Source organism: Salvelinus alpinus, chromosome 11 (genome assembly GCF_045679555.1).
Source record: "Salvelinus alpinus chromosome 11, SLU_Salpinus.1, whole genome shotgun sequence".
Classification (NCBI taxonomy): domain Eukaryota; kingdom Metazoa; phylum Chordata; class Actinopteri; order Salmoniformes; family Salmonidae; genus Salvelinus; species Salvelinus alpinus.
The window spans coordinates 4,331,497-4,350,012 of NC_092096.1; the positions used below are offsets into that span (position 1 = coordinate 4,331,497).

Consider the following 18,516-nt stretch of genomic DNA (forward strand, 5'->3'; position numbering starts at 1 on the left):
CTGCAGGAAGTGATGTGTGTGAAGCATTCTAACCAGCTGTATTCCTCCCTCCTCTGCAGGAAGTGATGTGTGTAAAGCATTCTAACTAGCTGTATTCCTCCCTCCTCTGCAGGAAGTGATGTATGTAAAGCATTCTAACCAGCTGTATTCCTCCCTCCTCTGCAGGAAGTGATGTGTGTAAAGCATTCTAACCAGCTGTATTCCTCCCTCCTCTGCAGGAAGTGATGTGTGTAAAGCGTTTTAACCAGCTGTATTCCTCCCTCCTCTGCAGGAAGTGATGTGTATAAAGCATTCTAACCAGCTGTATTCCTCCCTCCTCTGCAGGAAGTGATGTATGTAAAGCATTCTAACCAGCTGTATTCCTCCCTCCTCTGCAGGAAGTGATGTGTGTAAAGCATTCTAACCAGCTGTATTCCTCCCTCCTCTGCAGGAAGTGATGTATGTAAAGCGTTCTAACCAGCTGTATTCCTCCCTCCTCTACAGGAAGTGATGTGTGTAAAGCATTCTAACCAGCTGTATTCCTCCCTCCTCTGCAGGAAGTGATGTGTGTAAAGCATTCTAACCAGCTGTATTCCTCCCTCCTCTGCAGGAAGTGATGTGTGTAAAGCCTTCTAACCAGCTGTATTCCTCCCTCCTCTGCAGGAAGTGATGCAGCAGAATGAGATAGCGTACGTCCTGAATGCCAGTAACACATGTCCCAAACCAGACTACATCGCTGAGTCTCACTTCCTGCGAGTTCCTGTCAACGACAGCTTCTGTGAGAAGATCCTCCCCTGGTTGGACAGATCTGTAGAGTTCATAGAGAAGGCCAAAGCCTCCGACGCCTGTGTGCTGGTCCACTGTCTGGCTGGCATCTCTCGCTCGGCAACCATCGCTATCGCTTACATCATGACGAGGATGGACATGTCACTAGACGAAGCTTACAGGTGAGATGAATGAACCCTGTAGGACCATAATAAAGATTTACAGGTGAGATGAATGAACCTGTAGGAACATAATAAAGATTTACAGGTGAGATGAATGAACCTCGTAGGACCATAATAAAGATGTACAGGTGAGATGAATGAAACTCGTAGGACCACAATAAGGAAAACCTTCCGTTATGCACCAGGCCTCATGTACAAGTCATCTTCCTGCTTATGGACTTGACCACTAATCAACCACCTCCTCCAAGTTCTCCGTAACTAACAGGGAACCCCCTCTTCCTGTCTGTCTTAATGAACCCATCCTCTCACATGACCCCTGATTAAACAACGCTGTGTGTCACATGACCCCATGAAAGGCCCAGCTTGTCATCCTGAGTGAACACAGTGCACTGTGATGGTAGCCCTGTGAGGGGCTCTAGTGATGGTAGCCTCAGCAACGTCTCTACTGATGTCCTGTGTTACACCGTTAGAAATGACTCCTGTCTTGACCCTTGACCCTCTAGGTTTTCCCAACTCTGGAACAACCCGGTGTGTTACAGCATCTCTACTGATGTCCTGTGTTACACCGTTAGAAATGACTCCTGTCTTGACCCTTGACCCTCTAGGTTTTCCCAACTCTGGAACAACCCGGTGTGTTACAGCATCACTACTGATGTCCTGTATGTTTCTGTCTTTCCTCTCCAAGGTTCGTGAAGGAGAAGAGGCCCACCATCTCTCCTAACTTCAACTTCCTGGGTCAGCTGCTGGACTTTGAGAAGAAGATCAAGACTCCTGGAAGGTCGGAGATCAGAGAGACCATCGGGGTCAAACCCTGTCCCCTCCTCCACCCCCCACTAGAGCAGGACCCCCCTAACCCTACCCCCAGCCTCCCAGACCCTGCCCTGGCCATGCTGGAGCCCCTGACCCTGCCGTGTGTCCTGGCCCCCTGGCCTCCAGAGGAGAGGCTCCTGGCCCAGGCTCTCCAGGGCCTCCAGCTGGACCAGGGGACGGAGGACAGCGCTGCCCGGCTGAAACGGTCCTTCTCTCTGGACATCAAGTCGTACAGGGAGCCAGGAGGCGGCAGCAGCGCCCCCGTGAGGCCGTACCCCCACCCTACATCCCACCCCGGAGCCCAGGAGTATTATAATCCATCCGGGAGCTTCAAGGAGCCTGCTGGGAAACCGTGTCAGTTCTCTCCCGTGAAGGAGATGTCAGAGCAGTCGACACCGGAGCCGAGCCCTGACAAGGAGCAGGAAGACGGCGCCGCAGACCCTGCTGCTCCTGTAGTCTCCACCAGAACCAGCACCACTACCAGTACCACTACCAGTACCACCACCTCCAACCAGCCCAGCATGAAGCAGCCCAGCCAGGCTACGCCTCCTCCGCCGCCCCTCTCCTGTTCCCAGCCGCTCCACCGAAGCGGCAGTATGGAGGAGAGCTCTAACCCCACGCCTAACCACACTCCTCACACCACCGGCTTCCTGTTCGGCCTATCACGTTCCCAGCAGCACCTGTCCAAGCCCGCCCCTAACCTAGGCTCCGCCCTGAAGGGCTGGCACTCCGACATCCTATTGGGTCCCGTCACCGTGTCGTCGGGGGGATGGTACCTCTCCGAGTCGCACCGCTTCTACTCCACCTCCGCCATCTTAGGAGGCGGGGCCAACATTCTTGGGGGTGGCAGCGTGGCGGCGTACAGCGTGAGTCAGGGGTTGGAGGAGGTGCGGCGGCGCGGGCGGCAGAGGAACGGCGACCGCGGGGACTCGCGGAGGAGCTGGCACGAGGAGAGCACCTTGGAGAAGCAGCTGAAGAGATGGAGCTGTCAGATGGAACTGGGAGACAGGATGAGAGGAGGAAGGGAGACGAGATCCAGGGAAGAGATGGGGAGTCACAGCAGCTTCTCAGGAAGCATGGAGCTCATAGAGGTGTCCTGAGAGGGACAATATGGCCTCCAGTCCGCCACCATTACGGAATCGTTGATTTGAATGGAGACGTCCGTTCTAGGGAGTATAACATCCCCAGATCAGACCCGTGTTGAGGGACTTGTTCTGCACGCGTCTTATTATCCCACTAGGGACTTGAACCTTGAACTGATCTAAGCGGCTCTATGTGTACTTGTGTCGCGACAGTTGGCATTAATGTAGTTTGAACTTTGACCTGGAAGCAGAAAGCAGCTGTGTGATGATGATGAATGTAATGAAGAGGTGAACTCTGAGAGGACTGAGACAAACTGAGTCTTTTGTTTCATTTATTTCTGATTGTTGATGATCGTCGTCAACAGCAGTAGATGTCTGCCTGGCGTTGGATACATGGAGCTTTTATGAAGCATTATGAAGTCTTTATGAAGCCTTAAGAAGTCTTTATGAAGCGTTATGAAGTCTTTATGAAGCCTTATGAAGTCTTTATGAAGCCTTAAGAAGTCTTTATGAAGCCTTAAGAAGTCTTTATAAAGCGTTATGAAGTCTTTATGAAGCCTTAAGAAGTCTTCATTATGAAGTCTTTATGAAGCCTTAAGAAGTCTTTATGAAGCCTTAAGAAGTCTTTATGAAGCCTTAAGAAGTCTTTATGAAGCCTTTATGAAGCCTTAAGAAGTCTTTATGAAGCCTTAAGAAGTCTTTATGAAGCCTTAAGAAGTCTTTATGAAGCGTTATGAAGAACGAGACCAGAGATCCTTGATATCCCTGTGTCAAATCATCCAATACCTCACACATCCAAATTAGAGGCTTCTCCTGTTCCTCTGTCTTCTTCTGATTGACATTTCAAATCTCAGGTCTTATTTGAGCAGCAAGAAAAGATGCTTGAACAACCGAACAGTTCCCGAACAGCTCCCGAACAGCTCCCGAACAGTTCCCGAACAGTTCCCGAACAGCTCCCGAACAGCTCCCGAACAGTTCCCGAACAGCTCCCGAACAGTTCCCGAACAGCTCCCGAATAGTTCCCGAACAGCTCCCGAACAGTTCCCGAACAGTTCCCGAACAGCTCCCGAACAGTTCCCGAACAGCTCCCGAATAGTTCCCGAACAGCTCCCGAACAGCTCAGTTGGTAGAGCATGGCGCTTGTACCCAAGGGTTGTAGGTTCGATTCCCAGGGCCACCCAGACGTAAAATGTATGCACGCATGACTGTAAATCACTTTGGATTAAAGCGCTAAACATTATATATTATTAACGAACGGTGTGGTTGTGGGTTTTGTCTGATATGGTTTGGTAAAGGAATGATGTAATGATTGATACCTGTGGTAAAGGAATGATGTAATGACTGATACCTGTGGTAAAGGAATGATGTAATGATTGATACCTGTGGTAAAGGAATGATGTAATGACTGATACCTGTGGTAAAGGAATGATGTAATGACTGATACCTGTGGTAAAGGAATGATGTAATGATTGATACCTGTGGTAAAGGAATGATGTAATGACTGATACCTGTGGTAAAGGAATGATGTAATGACTGATACCTGTGGTAAAGGAATGATGTAATGACTGATACCTGTGGTAAAGGAATGATGTAATGACTGATACCTGTGGTAAAGGAATGATGTAATGACTGATACCTGTGGTAAAGGAATGATGTAATGACTGATACCTGTGGTAAAGGAATGATGTAATGATTGATACCTGTGGTAAAGGAATGATGTAATGATTGATACCTGTGGTAAAGGAATGATGTAATGATTGATACCTGTGGTAAAGGAATGATGTAATGACTGATACCTGTGGTAAAGGAATGATGTAATGACTGATACCTGTGGTAAAGGAATGATGTAATGATTGATACCTGTGGTAAAGGAATGATGTAATGATTGATACCTGTGGTAAAGGAATGATGTAATGATTGACACCTGTGGTAAAGGAATGATGTAATGACTGATACCTGTGGTAAAGGAATGATGTAATGACTGATACCTGTGGTAAAGGAATGATGTAATGATTGATACCTGTGGTAAAGGAATGATGTAATGACTGATACCTGTGGTAAAGGAATGATGTAATGATTGATACCTGTGGTAAAGGAATGATGTAATGATTGATACCTGTGGTAAAGGAATGATGTAATGATTGATACCTGTGGTAAAGGAATGATGTAATGACTGAAACCTGTGGTAAAGGAATGATGTAATGACTGATACCTGTGGTAAAGGAATGATGTAATGACTGATACCTGTGGTAAAGGCTTTGAATAAGTTCTACCACTTCAGCTGACCTGAGACCAGTGGTCCCATCACAGACCTGAACCCTGACCTGAGACCAGTGGTCCTGACCCAGACCTGAGACCAGTGGTCCCATCCCTGACCTGAACCCTGACCTGAGACCAGTGGTCCTGAACCCTGACCTGAGACCAGTGGTCCTGAACCCTGACCTGAGATCAGTGGTCCTGACCCAGACCTGAACCCTGACCTGAAACCAGTGGTCCCATCCCAGACCTGAACCCTGACCTGAGACCAGTGGTCCTGACCCAGACCTGAACCCTGACCTGAGACCAGTGGTCCCATCCCAGACCTGAACCCTGACCTGAGACCAGTGGTCCTGAACCCTGACCTGAGACCAGTGGTCCTGACCCAGACCTGAACCCTGACCTGAGACCAGTGGTCCCATCCCAGACCTGAACCCTGACCTGAGACCAGTGGTCCCATCCCAGACCTGAACCCTGACCTGAGACCAGTGGTCCTGACCCGAACCCTGACCTGAGACCAGTGGTCCTGACCCAGACCTGAGACCAGTGGTCCCATCCCAGACCTGAACCCTGACCTGAGACCAGTGGTCCTGAACCCAGACCTGAGATCAGTGGTCCTGACCCAGACCTGAGACCAGTAGTCCTGACCCAGACCTGAACCCTGACCTGAGACGTCTGTTCAGCTCCCTCAGTGTGTGGACGTGTGTGAGAGATGGTAGGTCTGTTATGGGGTTGTGTTGCTGTGTCAGAATATAGCTAGTTTTACAACAGACAATGTTGACTAAAGTCAGGGATGGGACCACTGGTCTCAGGACAGGGGTCAGGTCTGGGTCAGGACCACTGGTCTCAGGTCAGGGTTCAGGTCTGGGCCAGGACCACTGGTCTCAGGACAGGGGTCAGGTCTGGGTCAGGACCACTGGTCTCAGGTCAGGGGTCAGGTCTGGGTCAGGACCACTGGTCTCAGGACAGGGGTCAGGTCTGGGTCAGGACCACTGGTCTCAGGTCAGGGGTCAGGTCTGGGATGGGTGTGTGGACGTGTGAGAGATAGTAGGTCTGTTATGGGTTTGTTGTTGCTGTGCCAGAATATAGCTAGTTTTACAACAGACAATGTGGACATTTGGATGAAGCTGATGAGCAGTAGATGTATGTTGACTGTTGAAATAAAATCTGAAACGGTACACAACATGTGGTTTATTTTCTAACATTGACATGCTGTACTTTAACCGCTGTAATACAATCCTTTACATGATCAATATCCACTGTAATACAATCCTTTACATGATCAATATCCACTGTAATACAATCCTTTACATGATCAATATCCTAACCGCTGTAAAACAATCCTTTACATGATCAATATCCTAACCTCTGTAATACAATCCTTTACATGATCAATATCCACTGTAATACAATCCTTTACATGATCAATATCCTCTGTAATACAATCCTTTACATGATCAATATCCACTGTAATACAATCCTTTACATGATCAATATCCACTGTAATACAATCCTTTACATGATCAATATCCGCTGTAATACAATCCTTTACATGATCAATATCCTAACCTGCTGTAATACAATCCTTTACATGATCAATATCCTAACCTCTGTAATACAATCCTTTACATGATCAATATCCTAACCTCTGTAATACAATCCTTTACATGATCAATATCCTAACCGCTGTAAAACAATCCTTTACATGATCAATATCCTAACCTCTGTAATACAATCCTTTACATGATCAATATCCTAACTGCTGTAATACAATCCTTTACATGATCAATATCCTAACCTCTGTAATACAATCCTTTACATGATCAATATCCGCTGTAATACAATCCTTTACATGATCAATATCCTAACTGCTGTAATACAATCCTTTACATGATCAATATCCTAACCTCTGTAATACAATCCTTTACATGATCAATATCCGCTGTAATACAATCCTTTACATGATCAATATCCGCTGTAATATAATCCTTTACATGATCAATATCCTAACTGCTGTAATACAATCCTTTACATGATCAATATCCGCTGTAATACAATCCTTTACATGATCAATATCCGCTGTAATACAATCCTTTACATGATCAATATCCTAACCCGCTGTAATACAATCCTTTACATGATCAATATCCGCTGTAATACAATCCTTTACATGATCAATATCCTAACTGCTGTAATACAATCCTTTACATGATCAATATCCTAACCTGCTGTAATACAATCCTTTACATGATCAATATCCTAACCTGCTGTAATACAATCCTTTACATGATCAATATCCTAACCCGCTGTAATACAATCCTTTACATGATCAATATCCTAACCTGCTGTAATACAATCCTTTACATGATCAATATCCTAACCATCTGTAATACAATCCTTTACATGATCAATATCCGCTGTAATACAATCCTTTACATGATCAATATCCTAACCATCTGTAATACAATCCTTTACATGATCAATATCCTAACTGCTGTAATACAATCCTTTACATGATCAATATCCGCAGTAATACAATCCTTTACATGATCAATATCCTAACAGTCTGTAATACAATCCTTTACATGATCAATATCCGCTGTAAAACAATCCTTTACATGATCAATATCCTAACTGCAGTAATACAATCCTTTACATGATCAATATCCTAACTGCTGTAATACAATCCTTTACATGATCAATATCCGCAGTAATACAATCCTTTACATGATCAATATCCGCTGTAATACAATCCTTTACATGATCAATATCCTAACTGCTGTAATACAATCCTTTACATGATCAATATCCTAACCGCTGTAATACAATCCTTTACATGATCAATATCCGCAGTTATGATAGTTCTATGGTTGAACCCTGCCTCCAGCCCTCTACAGTTATGATAGGTCTATGGTTGAACCCTGCCTCTAGCCCTCTACAGTTATGATAGGTCTATGGTTGAACCCTGCCTCTATCCCTCTACAGTTATGATAGGTCTATGGTTGAACCCTGCCTCTATCCCTCTACAGTTATGATAGGTCTATGGTTGAACCCTGCCTCCAGCCCTCTACAGTTATGATAGGTCTATGGTTGAACCCTGCCTCTAGCCCTCTACAGTTATGATAGGTCTATGGTTGAACCCTGCCTCTATCCCTCTACAGTTATGATAGGTCTATGGTTGAACCCTGCCTCTATCCCTCTACAGTTATGATAGGTCTATGGTTGAATCCTGCCTCCAGCCCTCTACAGTTATGATAGGTCTATGGTTGAACCCTGCCTCTAGGCCTTTACAGTTATGATAGGTCTATGGTTGAACCCTGCCTCTATCCCTCTACAGTTATGATAGGTCTATGGTTGAACCCTGCCTCTATCCCTCTACAGTTATGATAGGTCTATGGTTGAACCCTGCCTCTATCCCTCTACAGTTATGATAGGTCTATGGTTGAACCCTGCCTCCAGCCCTCTACAGTTATGATAGGTATATGGTTGAACCCTGCCTCTATACCTCTACAGTTATGATAGGTCTATGGTTGAACCCTGCCTCTATCCCTCTACAGTTATGATAGGTCTATGGTTGAACCCTGCCTCTATCCCTCTACAGTTATGATAGGTCTATGGTTGAACCCTGCCTCTAGCCTCTACAGTTATGATAGGTATATGGTTGAACATAGCCTCTAGCCTCTACAGTTATGATAGGTCTATGGTTGAACCCTGCCTCTAGCCTCTACAGTTATGATAGGTCTATGGTTGAACCCTGCCTCTATCCCTCTACAGTTATGATAGGTCTATGGTTGAACCCTGCCTCTATCCTTTTACAGTTATGATAGGTCTATGGTTGAACCCTGCCTCTATCCCTCTACAGTTATGATAGGTCTATGGTTGAACCCTGCCTCTATCCCTCTACAGTTATGATAGGTCTATGGTTGAACCCTGCCTCTAGCCCTCTACAGTTATGATAGGTCTATGGTTGAACCCTGCCTCTATCCCTCTACAGTTATGATAGGTCTATGGTTGAACCCTGCCTCTATCCCTCTACAGTTATGATAGGTCTATGGTTGAACCCTGCCTCTAGCCCTCTACAGTTATGATAGGTCTATGGTTGAACCCTGCCTCTATCCCTCTACAGTTATGATAGGTCTATGGTTGAACCCTGCCTCTATCCCTCTACAGTTATGATAGGTCTATGGTTGAACCCTGCCTCTATCCCTCTACAGTTATGATAGGTCTATGGTTGAACCCTGCCTCTATCCCTCTACAGTTATGATAGGTCTATGGTTGAACCCTGCCTCTATCCCTCTACAGTTATGATAGGTCTATGGTTGAACCCTGCCTCTATCCCTCTACAGTTATGATAGGTCTATGGTTGAACCCTGCCTCCAGCCCTCTACAGTTATGATAGGTATATGGTTGAACCCTGCCTCTATACCTCTACAGTTATGATAGGTCTATGGTTGAACCCTGCCTCTATCCCTCTACAGTTATGATAGGTCTATGGTTGAACCCTGCCTCTATCCCTCTACAGTTATGATAGGTCTATGGTTGAACCCTGCCTCTAGCCTCTACAGTTATGATAGGTCTATGGTTGAACCCTGCCTCCAGCCCTCTACAGTTATGATAGGTCTATGGTTGAACCCTGCCTCTAGCCCTCTACAGTTATGATAGGTCTATGGTTGAACATAGCCTCTAGCCTCTACAGTTATGATAGGTCTATGGTTGAACCCTGCCTCTAGCCTCTACAGTTATGATAGGTCTATGGTTGAACCCTGCCTCTATCCCTCTACAGTTATGATAGGTCTATGGTTGAACCCTGCCTCTATCCTTTTACAGTTATGATAGGTCTATGGTTGAACCCTGCCTCTATCCCTCTACAGTTATGATAGGTCTATGGTTGAACCCTGCCTCTATCCCTCTACAGTTATGATAGGTCTATGGTTGAACCCTGCCTCTAGCCCTCTACAGTTATGATAGGTCTATGGTTGAACCCTGCCTCTATCCCTCTACAGTTATGATAGGTCTATGGTTGAACCCTGCCTCTATCCCTCTACAGTTATGATAGGTCTATGGTTGAACCCTGCCTCTAGTCCTCTACAGTTATGATAGGTCTATGGTTGAACCCTGCCTCTATCCCTCTACAGTTATGATAGTTCTATGGTTGAACCCTGCCTCTAGCCCTCTACAGTTATGAAAAGTCTATGGTTGAACCCTGCCTCTATCCCTCTACAGTTATGATAGGTCTATGGTTGAACCCTGCTCCAGCCCTCTACAGTTATGATAGGTCTATGGTTGAACCCTGCCTCCAGCCCTCTACAGTTATGATAGGTCTATGGTTGAACCCTGCCTCCAGCCCTCTACAGTTATGATAGGTCTATGGTTGAACCCTGCCTCCAGCCCTCTACAGTTATGATAGGTCTATGGTTGAACCCTGCCTCCAGCCCTCTACAGTTATGATAGGTCTATGGTTGAACCCTGCCTCCAGCCCTCTACAGTTATGATAGGTCTATGGTTGAACCCTGCCTCTATCCCTCTACAGTTATGATAGGTCTATGGTTGAACCCTGCCTCTATCCCTCTACAGTTATGATAGGTCTATGGTTGAACCCTGCCTCCAGCCCTCTACAGTTATGATAGGTCTATGGTTGAACCCTTCCTCTATCCCTCTACAGTTATGATAGGTCTATGGTTGAACCCTGCCTCTATCCCTCTACAGTTATGATAGGTCTATGGTTGAACCCTGCCTCTAGTCCTCTACAGTTATGATAGGTCTATGGTTGAACCCTGCCTCTATCCCTCTACAGTTATGATAGGTCTATGGTTGAACCCTGCCTCCAGCCCTCTACAGTTATGATAGGTCTATGGTTGAACCCTGCCTCTAGCCTCTACAGTTATGATAGGTCTATGGTTGAACCCTGCCTCTAGCCCTCTACAGTTATGATAGGTCTATGGTTGAACCCTGCCTCTAGCGCTCTACAGTTATGATTAGTCTATGGTTGAACCCTGCCTCTAGCCCTCTACAGTTATGATAGGTCTATGGTTGAACCCTGCCTCCAGCCCTCTACAGTTATGATAGGTCTATGGTTGAACCCTGCCTCTATCCCTCTACAGTTATGATAGGTCTATGGTTGAACCCTGCCTCTAGCCCTCTACAGTTATGATAGGTCTATGGTTGAACCCTGCCTCTAGGCCTCTACAGTTATGATAGGTCTATAGTTGAACCCTGCCTCTAGCCCTCTACAGTTATGATAGGTCTATGGTTGAACCCTGCCTCTAGTCCTCTACAGTTATGATAGGTCTATGGTTGAACCCTGCCTCTAGTCCTCTACAGTTATGATAGGTCTATGGTTGAACCCTGCCTCTAGTCCTCTACAGTTATGATAGGTCTATGGTTGAACCCTGCCTCTAGCCTCTACAGTTATGATAGGTCTATGGTTGAACCCTGCCTCTATCCCTCTACAGTTATGATAGGTCTATGGTTGAACCCTGCCTCTATCCCTCTACAGTCATGATAGGTCTATGGTTGAACCCTGCCTCTAGTCCTCTACAGTTATGATAGGTCTATGGTTGAACCCTGCCTCTAGCCTCTACAGTTATGATAGGTCTATGGTTGAACCCTGCCTCCAGCCCTCTACAGTTATGATAGGTCTATGGTTGAACCTGCCTCTAGCCCTCTACAGTTATGATAGGTCTATGGTTGAACCCTGCCTCTAGTCCTCTACAGTTATGATAGGTCTATGGTTGAACCCTGCCTCTAGTCCTCTACAGTTATGATAGGTCTATGGTTGAACCCTGCCTCCGGCCCTCTACAGTTATTATAGGTCTATGGTTGAACCCTGCCTCTATCCCTCTACAGTTATGATAGGTCTATGGTTGAACCTGCCTCTATCCCTCTACAGTTATGATAGGTCTATGGTTGAACCCTGCCTCTATCCCTCTACAGTTCTGATAGGTCTATGGTTGAACTCTGCCTCTAGTCCTCTACAGTTATGATAGGTCTATGGTTGAACCCTGCCTCTAGTCCTCTACAGTTATGATAGGTCTATGGTTGAACCCTGCCTCCAGCCCTCTACAGTTATGATAGGTCTATGGTTGAACCCTGCCTCCAGCCCTCTACAGTTATGATAGGTCTATGGTTGAACCCTGCCTCCAGCCCTCTACAGTTATGATAGGTCTATGGTTGAACCCTGCCTCCAGCCCTCTACAGTTATGATAGGTCTATGGTTGAACCCTGCCTCTATCCCTCTACAGTTATGATAGGTCTATGGTTGAACCCTGCCTCTAGCCCTCTACAGTTATGATAGGTCTATGGTTGAACATAGCCTCTAGCCTCTACAGTTATGATAGGTCTATGGTTGAACCCTGCCTCTAGCCTCTACAGTTATGATAGGTCTATGGTTGAACCCTGCCTCTATCCCTCTACAGTTATGATAGGTCTATGGTTGAACCCTGCCTCTATCCTTTTACAGTTATGATAGGTCTATGGTTGAACCCTGCCTCTATCCCTCTACAGTTATGATAGGTCTATGGTTGAACCCTGCCTCTATCCCTCTACAGTTATGATAGGTCTATGGTTGAACCCTGCCTCTAGCCCTCTACAGTTATGATAGGTCTATGGTTGAACCCTGCCTCTATCCCTCTACAGTTATGATAGATCTATGGTTGAACCCTGCCTCTATCCCTCTACAGTTATGATAGGTCTATGGTTGAACCCTGCCTCTAGCCCTCTACAGTTATGAAAAGTCTATGGTTGAACCCTGCCTCTATCCCTCTACAGTTATGATAGGTCTATGGTTGAACCCTGCCTCTATCCCTCTACAGTTATGATAGGTCTATGGTTGAACCCTGCCTCTAGCCCTCTACAGTTATGATAGGTCTATGGTTGAACCCTGCCTCCAGCCCTCTACAGTTATGATAGGTCTATGGTTGAACCCTGCCTCCAGCCCTCTACAGTTATGATAGGTCTATGGTTGAACCCTGCCTCCAGCCCTCTACAGTTATGATAGGTCTATGGTTGAACCCTGCCTCCAGCCCTCTACAGTTATGATAGGTCTATGGTTGAACCCTGCCTCTATCCCTCTACAGTTATGATAGGTCTATGGTTGAACCCTGCCTCTATCCCTCTACAGTTATGATAGGTCTATGGTTGAACCCTGCCTCCAGCCCTCTACAGTTATGATAGGTCTATGGTTGAACCCTTCCTCTATCCCTCTACAGTTATGATAGGTCTATGGTTGAACCCTGCCTCTATCCCTCTACAGTTATGATAGGTCTATGGTTGAACCCTGCCTCTATCCCTCTACAGTTATGATAGGTCTATGGTTGAACCCTGCCTCCAGCCCTCTACAGTTATGATAGGTCTATGGTTGAACCCTGCCTCTAGCCTCTACAGTTATGATAGGTCTATGGTTGAACCCTGCCTCTAGCCCTCTACAGTTATGATAGGTCTATGGTTGAACCCTGCCTCTAGCCCTCTACAGTTATGATTAGTCTATGGTTGAACCCTGCCTCTAGCCCTCTACAGTTATGATAGGTCTATGGTTGAACCCTGCCTCCAGCCCTCTACAGTTATGATAGGTCTATGGTTGAACCCTGCCTCTATCCCTCTACAGTTATGATAGGTCTATGGTTGAACCCTGCCTCTAGCCCTCTACAGTTATGATAGGTCTATGGTTGAACCCTGCCTCTAGGCCTCTACAGTTATGATAGGTCTATAGTTGAACCCTGCCTCTAGCCCTCTACAGTTATGATAGGTCTATGGTTGAACCCTGCCTCTAGTCCTCTACAGTTATGATAGGTCTATGGTTGAACCCTGCCTCTAGTCCTCTACAGTTATGATAGGTCTATGGTTGAACCCTGCCTCTAGTCCTCTACAGTTATGAATCAGGTCTATGGTTCAACCCTGCCTACATCATATTACAGTTATGATAGGTCTATAGTTGAACCCTGCCTCTATCCCTCTACAGTTATGATAGCATATGCAGTTATGATAGGTCTATGGTTGAACCCTGCCTCTAGTCATCTACAGTTATGATAGGTCTATGGTTGAACCCTGCCTCTATCCCTCTACAGTTATGATAGGTCTATAGTTGAACCCTGCCTCTAGCCCTCTACAGTTATGATAGGTCTATGGTTGAACCCTGCCTCTAGCCCTCTACAGTTATGATAGGTCTATGGTTGAACCCTGCCTCTAGCCCTCTACAGTTATGATTAGTCTATGGTTGAACCCTGCCTCTAGCCCTCTACAGTTATGATAGGTCTATGGTTGAACCCTGCCTCCAGCCCTCTACAGTTATGATAGGTCTATGGTTGAACCCTGCCTCTATCCCTCTACAGTTATGATAGGTCTATGGTTGAACCCTGCCTCTAGCCCTCTACAGTTATGATAGGTCTATGGTTGAACCCTGCCTCCAGCCCTCTACAGTTATGATAGGTCTATGGTTGAACCCTGCCTCCAGCCCTCTACAGTTATGATAGGTCTATGGTTGAACCCTGCCTCCAGCCCTCTACAGTTATGATAGGTCTATGGTTGAACCCTGCCTCTATCCCTCTACAGTTATGATAGGTCTATGGTTGAACCCTGCCTCTATCCCTCTACAGTTATGATAGGTCTATGGTTGAACCCTGCCTCCAGCCCTCTACAGTTATGATAGGTCTATGGTTGAACCCTTCCTCTATCCCTCTACAGTTATGATAGGTCTATGGTTGAACCCTGCCTCTATCCCTCTACAGTTATGATAGGTCTATGGTTGAACCCTGCCTCTAGTCCTCTACAGTTATGATAGGTCTATGGTTGAACCCTGCCTCCAGCCCTCTACAGTTATGATAGGTCTATGGTTGAACCCTGCCTCTATCCCTCTACAGTTATGATAGGTCTATGGTTGAACCCTGCCTCTAGCCCTCTACAGTTATGATAGGTCTATGGTTGAACCCTGCCTCTAGGCCTCTACAGTTATGATAGGTCTATAGTTGAACCCTGCCTCTAGCCCTCTACAGTTATGATAGGTCTATGGTTGAACCCTGCCTCTAGTCCTCTACAGTTATGATAGGTCTATGGTTGAACCCTGCCTCTAGTCCTCTACAGTTATGATAGGTCTATGGTTGAACCCTGCCTCTAGTCCTCTACAGTTATGATAGGTCTATGGATGAACCCTGACTCTAGTCCTCTACAGTTAGGATAGGTCTATGGTTGAACCCTGCCTCTATCCCTCTACAGTTATGATAGGTCTATGGTTGAACCCTGCCTCTATCCCTCTACAGTCATGATAGGTCTATGGTTGAACCCTGCCTCTAGTCCTCTACAGTTATGATAGGTCTATGGTTGAACCCTGCCTCTAGCCTCTACAGTTATGATAGGTCTATGGTTGAACCCTGCCTCCAGCCCTCTACAGTTATGATAGGTCTATGGTTGAACCTGCCTCTAGCCCTCTACAGTTATGATAGGTCTATGGTTGAACCCTGCCTCTAGTCATCTACAGTTATGATAGGTCTATGGTTGAACCCTGCCTCTATCCCTCTACAGTTATGATAGGTCTATGGTTGAACCTGCCTCTATCCCTCTACAGTTATGATAGGTCTATGGTTGAACCCTGCCTCTATCCCTCTACAGTTCTGATAGGTCTATGGTTGAACTCTGCCTCTAGTCCTCTACAGTTATGATAGGTCTATGGTTGAACCCTGCCTCTAGTCCTCTACAGTTATGATAGGTCTATGGTTGAACCCTGCCTCCAGCCCTCTACAGTTATGATAGGTCTATGGTTGAACCCTGCCTCCAGCCCTCTACAGTTATGATAGGTCTATGGTTGAACCCTGCCTCCAGCCCTCTACAGTTATGATAGGTCTATGGTTGAACCCTGCCTCCAGCCCTCTACAGTTATGATAGGTCTATGGTTGAACCCTGCCTCCAGCCCTCTACAGTTATGATAGGTCTATGGTTGAACCCTGCCTCTATCCCTCTACAGTTATGATAGGTCTATGGTTGAACCCTGCCTCTAGCCCTCTACAGTTATGATAGGTCTATGGTTGAACATAGCCTCTAGCCTCTACAGTTATGATAGGTCTATGGTTGAACCCTGCCTCTAGCCTCTACAGTTATGATAGGTCTATGGTTGAACCCTGCCTCTATCCCTCTACAGTTATGATAGGTCTATGGTTGAACCCTGCCTCTATCCTTTTACAGTTATGATAGGTCTATGGTTGAACCCTGCCTCTATCCCTCTACAGTTATGATAGGTCTATGGTTGAACCCTGCCTCTATCCCTCTACAGTTATGATAGGTCTATGGTTGAACCCTGCCTCTAGCCCTCTACAGTTATGATAGGTCTATGGTTGAACCCTGCCTCTATCCCTCTACAGTTATGATAGATCTATGGTTGAACCCTGCCTCTATCCCTCTACAGTTATGATAGGTCTATGGTTGAACCCTGCCTCTAGCCCTCTACAGTTATGAAAAGTCTATGGTTGAACCCTGCCTCTATCCCTCTACAGTTATGATAGGTCTATGGTTGAACCCTGCCTCTATCCCTCTACAGTTATGATAGGTCTATGGTTGAACCCTGCCTCTAGCCCTCTACAGTTATGATAGGTCTATGGTTGAACCCTGCCTCCAGCCCTCTACAGTTATGATAGGTCTATGGTTGAACCCTGCCTCCAGCCCTCTACAGTTATGATAGGTCTATGGTTGAACCCTGCCTCCAGCCCTCTACAGTTATGATAGGTCTATGGTTGAACCCTGCCTCCAGCCCTCTACAGTTATGATAGGTCTATGGTTGAACCCTGCCTCTATCCCTCTACAGTTATGATAGGTCTATGGTTGAACCCTGCCTCTATCCCTCTACAGTTATGATAGGTCTATGGTTGAACCCTGCCTCCAGCCCTCTACAGTTATGATAGGTCTATGGTTGAACCCTTCCTCTATCCCTCTACAGTTATGATAGGTCTATGGTTGAACCCTGCCTCTATCCCTCTACAGTTATGATAGGTCTATGGTTGAACCCTGCCTCTAGTCCTCTACAGTTATGATAGGTCTATGGTTGAACCCTGCCTCTATCCCTCTACAGTTATGATAGGTCTATGGTTGAACCCTGCCTCCAGCCCTCTACAGTTATGATAGGTCTATGGTTGAACCCTGCCTCTAGCCTCTACAGTTATGATAGGTCTATGGTTGAACCCTGCCTCTAGCCCTCTACAGTTATGATAGGTCTATGGTTGAACCCTGCCTCTAGCCCTCTACAGTTATGATTAGTCTATGGTTGAACCCTGCCTCTAGCCCTCTACAGTTATGATAGGTCTATGGTTGAACCCTGCCTCCAGCCCTCTACAGTTATGATAGGTCTATGGTTGAACCCTGCCTCTATCCCTCTACAGTTATGATAGGTCTATGGTTGAACCCTGCCTCTAGCCCTCTACAGTTATGATAGGTCTATGGTTGAACCCTGCCTCTAGGCCTCTACAGTTATGATAGGTCTATAGTTGAACCCTGCCTCTAGCCCTCTACAGTTATGATAGGTCTATGGTTGAACCCTGCCTCTAGTCCTCTACAGTTATGATAGGTCTATGGTTGAACCCTGCCTCTAGTCCTCTACAGTTATGATAGGTCTATGGTTGAACCCTGCCTCTAGTCCTCTACAGTTATGATAGGTCTATGGTTGAACCCTGCCTCTATCCCTCTACAGTTATGATAGGTCTATAGTTGAACCCTGCCTCTAGCCCTCTACAGTTATGATAGGTCTATGGTTGAACCCTGCCTCTAGCCCTCTACAGTTATGATAGGTCTATGGTTGAACCCTGCCTCTAGCCCTCTACAGTTATGATTAGTCTATGGTTGAACCCTGCCTCTAGCCCTCTACAGTTATGATAGGTCTATGGTTGAACCCTGCCTCCAGCCCTCTACAGTTATGATAGGTCTATGGTTGAACCCTGCCTCTATCCCTCTACAGTTATGATAGGTCTATGGTTGAACCCTGCCTCTAGCCCTCTACAGTTATGATAGGTCTATGGTTGAACCCTGCCTCTAGGCCTCTACAGTTATGATAGGTCTATAGTTGAACCCTGCCTCTAGCCCTCTACAGTTATGATAGGTCTATGGTTGAACCCTGCCTCTAGTCCTCTACAGTTATGATAGGTCTATGGTTGAACCCTGCCTCTAGTCCTCTACAGTTATGATAGGTCTATGGTTGAACCCTGCCTCTAGTCCTCTACAGTTATGATAGGTCTATGGTTGAACCCTGCCTCTAGTCCTCTACAGTTATGATAGGTCTATGGTTGAACCCTGCCTCTATCCCTCTACAGTTATGATAGGTCTATGGTTGAAACCTGCCTCTAGTCCTCTACAGTTATGATAGGTCTATGGTTGAACCCTGCCTCTAGCCTCTACAGTTATGATAGGTCTATGGTTGAACCCTGCCTCCAGCCCTCTACAGTTATGATAGGTCTATGGTTGAACCTGCCTCT

The 18,516-nt window shown here is 46.2% G+C and overlaps 2 protein-coding genes and 1 long non-coding RNA gene across 10 annotated transcripts in view; 2 read left to right on the top strand and 1 right to left on the bottom strand.

Annotated features, from left to right (window-relative positions):
- Nucleotides 1-5,688, bottom strand: part of LOC139533491 (uncharacterized) — a 254,324-nt gene extending 248,636 nt beyond the window's left edge. For 2 of the 8 annotated variants that reach the window (XR_011666770.1, XR_011666769.1), the window contains exons 1-3: nt 5,466-5,601; nt 5,337-5,427; nt 5,195-5,286 (exon numbers count right to left, since the gene is read on the bottom strand). Coding sequence is in view for 4 of the 8 variants with exons in the window: in XM_071331549.1 (XP_071187650.1) it covers nt 4,049-4,294; nt 4,487-4,710; nt 4,743-5,286; nt 5,337-5,454; nt 5,542-5,630 (1,221 nt within the window). In the remaining 4 variants the exon portion in view is untranslated. The other 6 variants (XM_071331552.1, XM_071331549.1, XM_071331551.1 and 3 more) reach the window with 6 other exon arrangements.
- The window catches only part of LOC139533493 (uncharacterized), a 254,354-nt gene extending 248,097 nt beyond the window's left edge, over nt 1-6,257 (top strand). The window contains exon 4 of the long non-coding RNA XR_011666773.1: nt 6,062-6,257. This is a non-coding gene — a long non-coding RNA (uncharacterized lncRNA). The remainder of the gene's footprint in view (nt 1-6,061) is intronic.
- Nucleotides 1-6,257, top strand: part of LOC139534811 (dual specificity protein phosphatase 16-like) — a 54,947-nt gene extending 48,690 nt beyond the window's left edge. Inside the window, exons 4-6 of the mRNA XM_071334270.1 lie at nt 643-926; nt 1,612-5,936; nt 6,051-6,257. Coding sequence (XP_071190371.1) covers nt 643-926; nt 1,612-2,836 — 1,509 coding nt within the window. The 3' untranslated portion in view covers nt 2,837-5,936; nt 6,051-6,257. The remainder of the gene's footprint in view (nt 1-642; nt 927-1,611; nt 5,937-6,050) is intronic.
- Nucleotides 6,258-18,516: the final 12,259 nt, after the last annotated feature.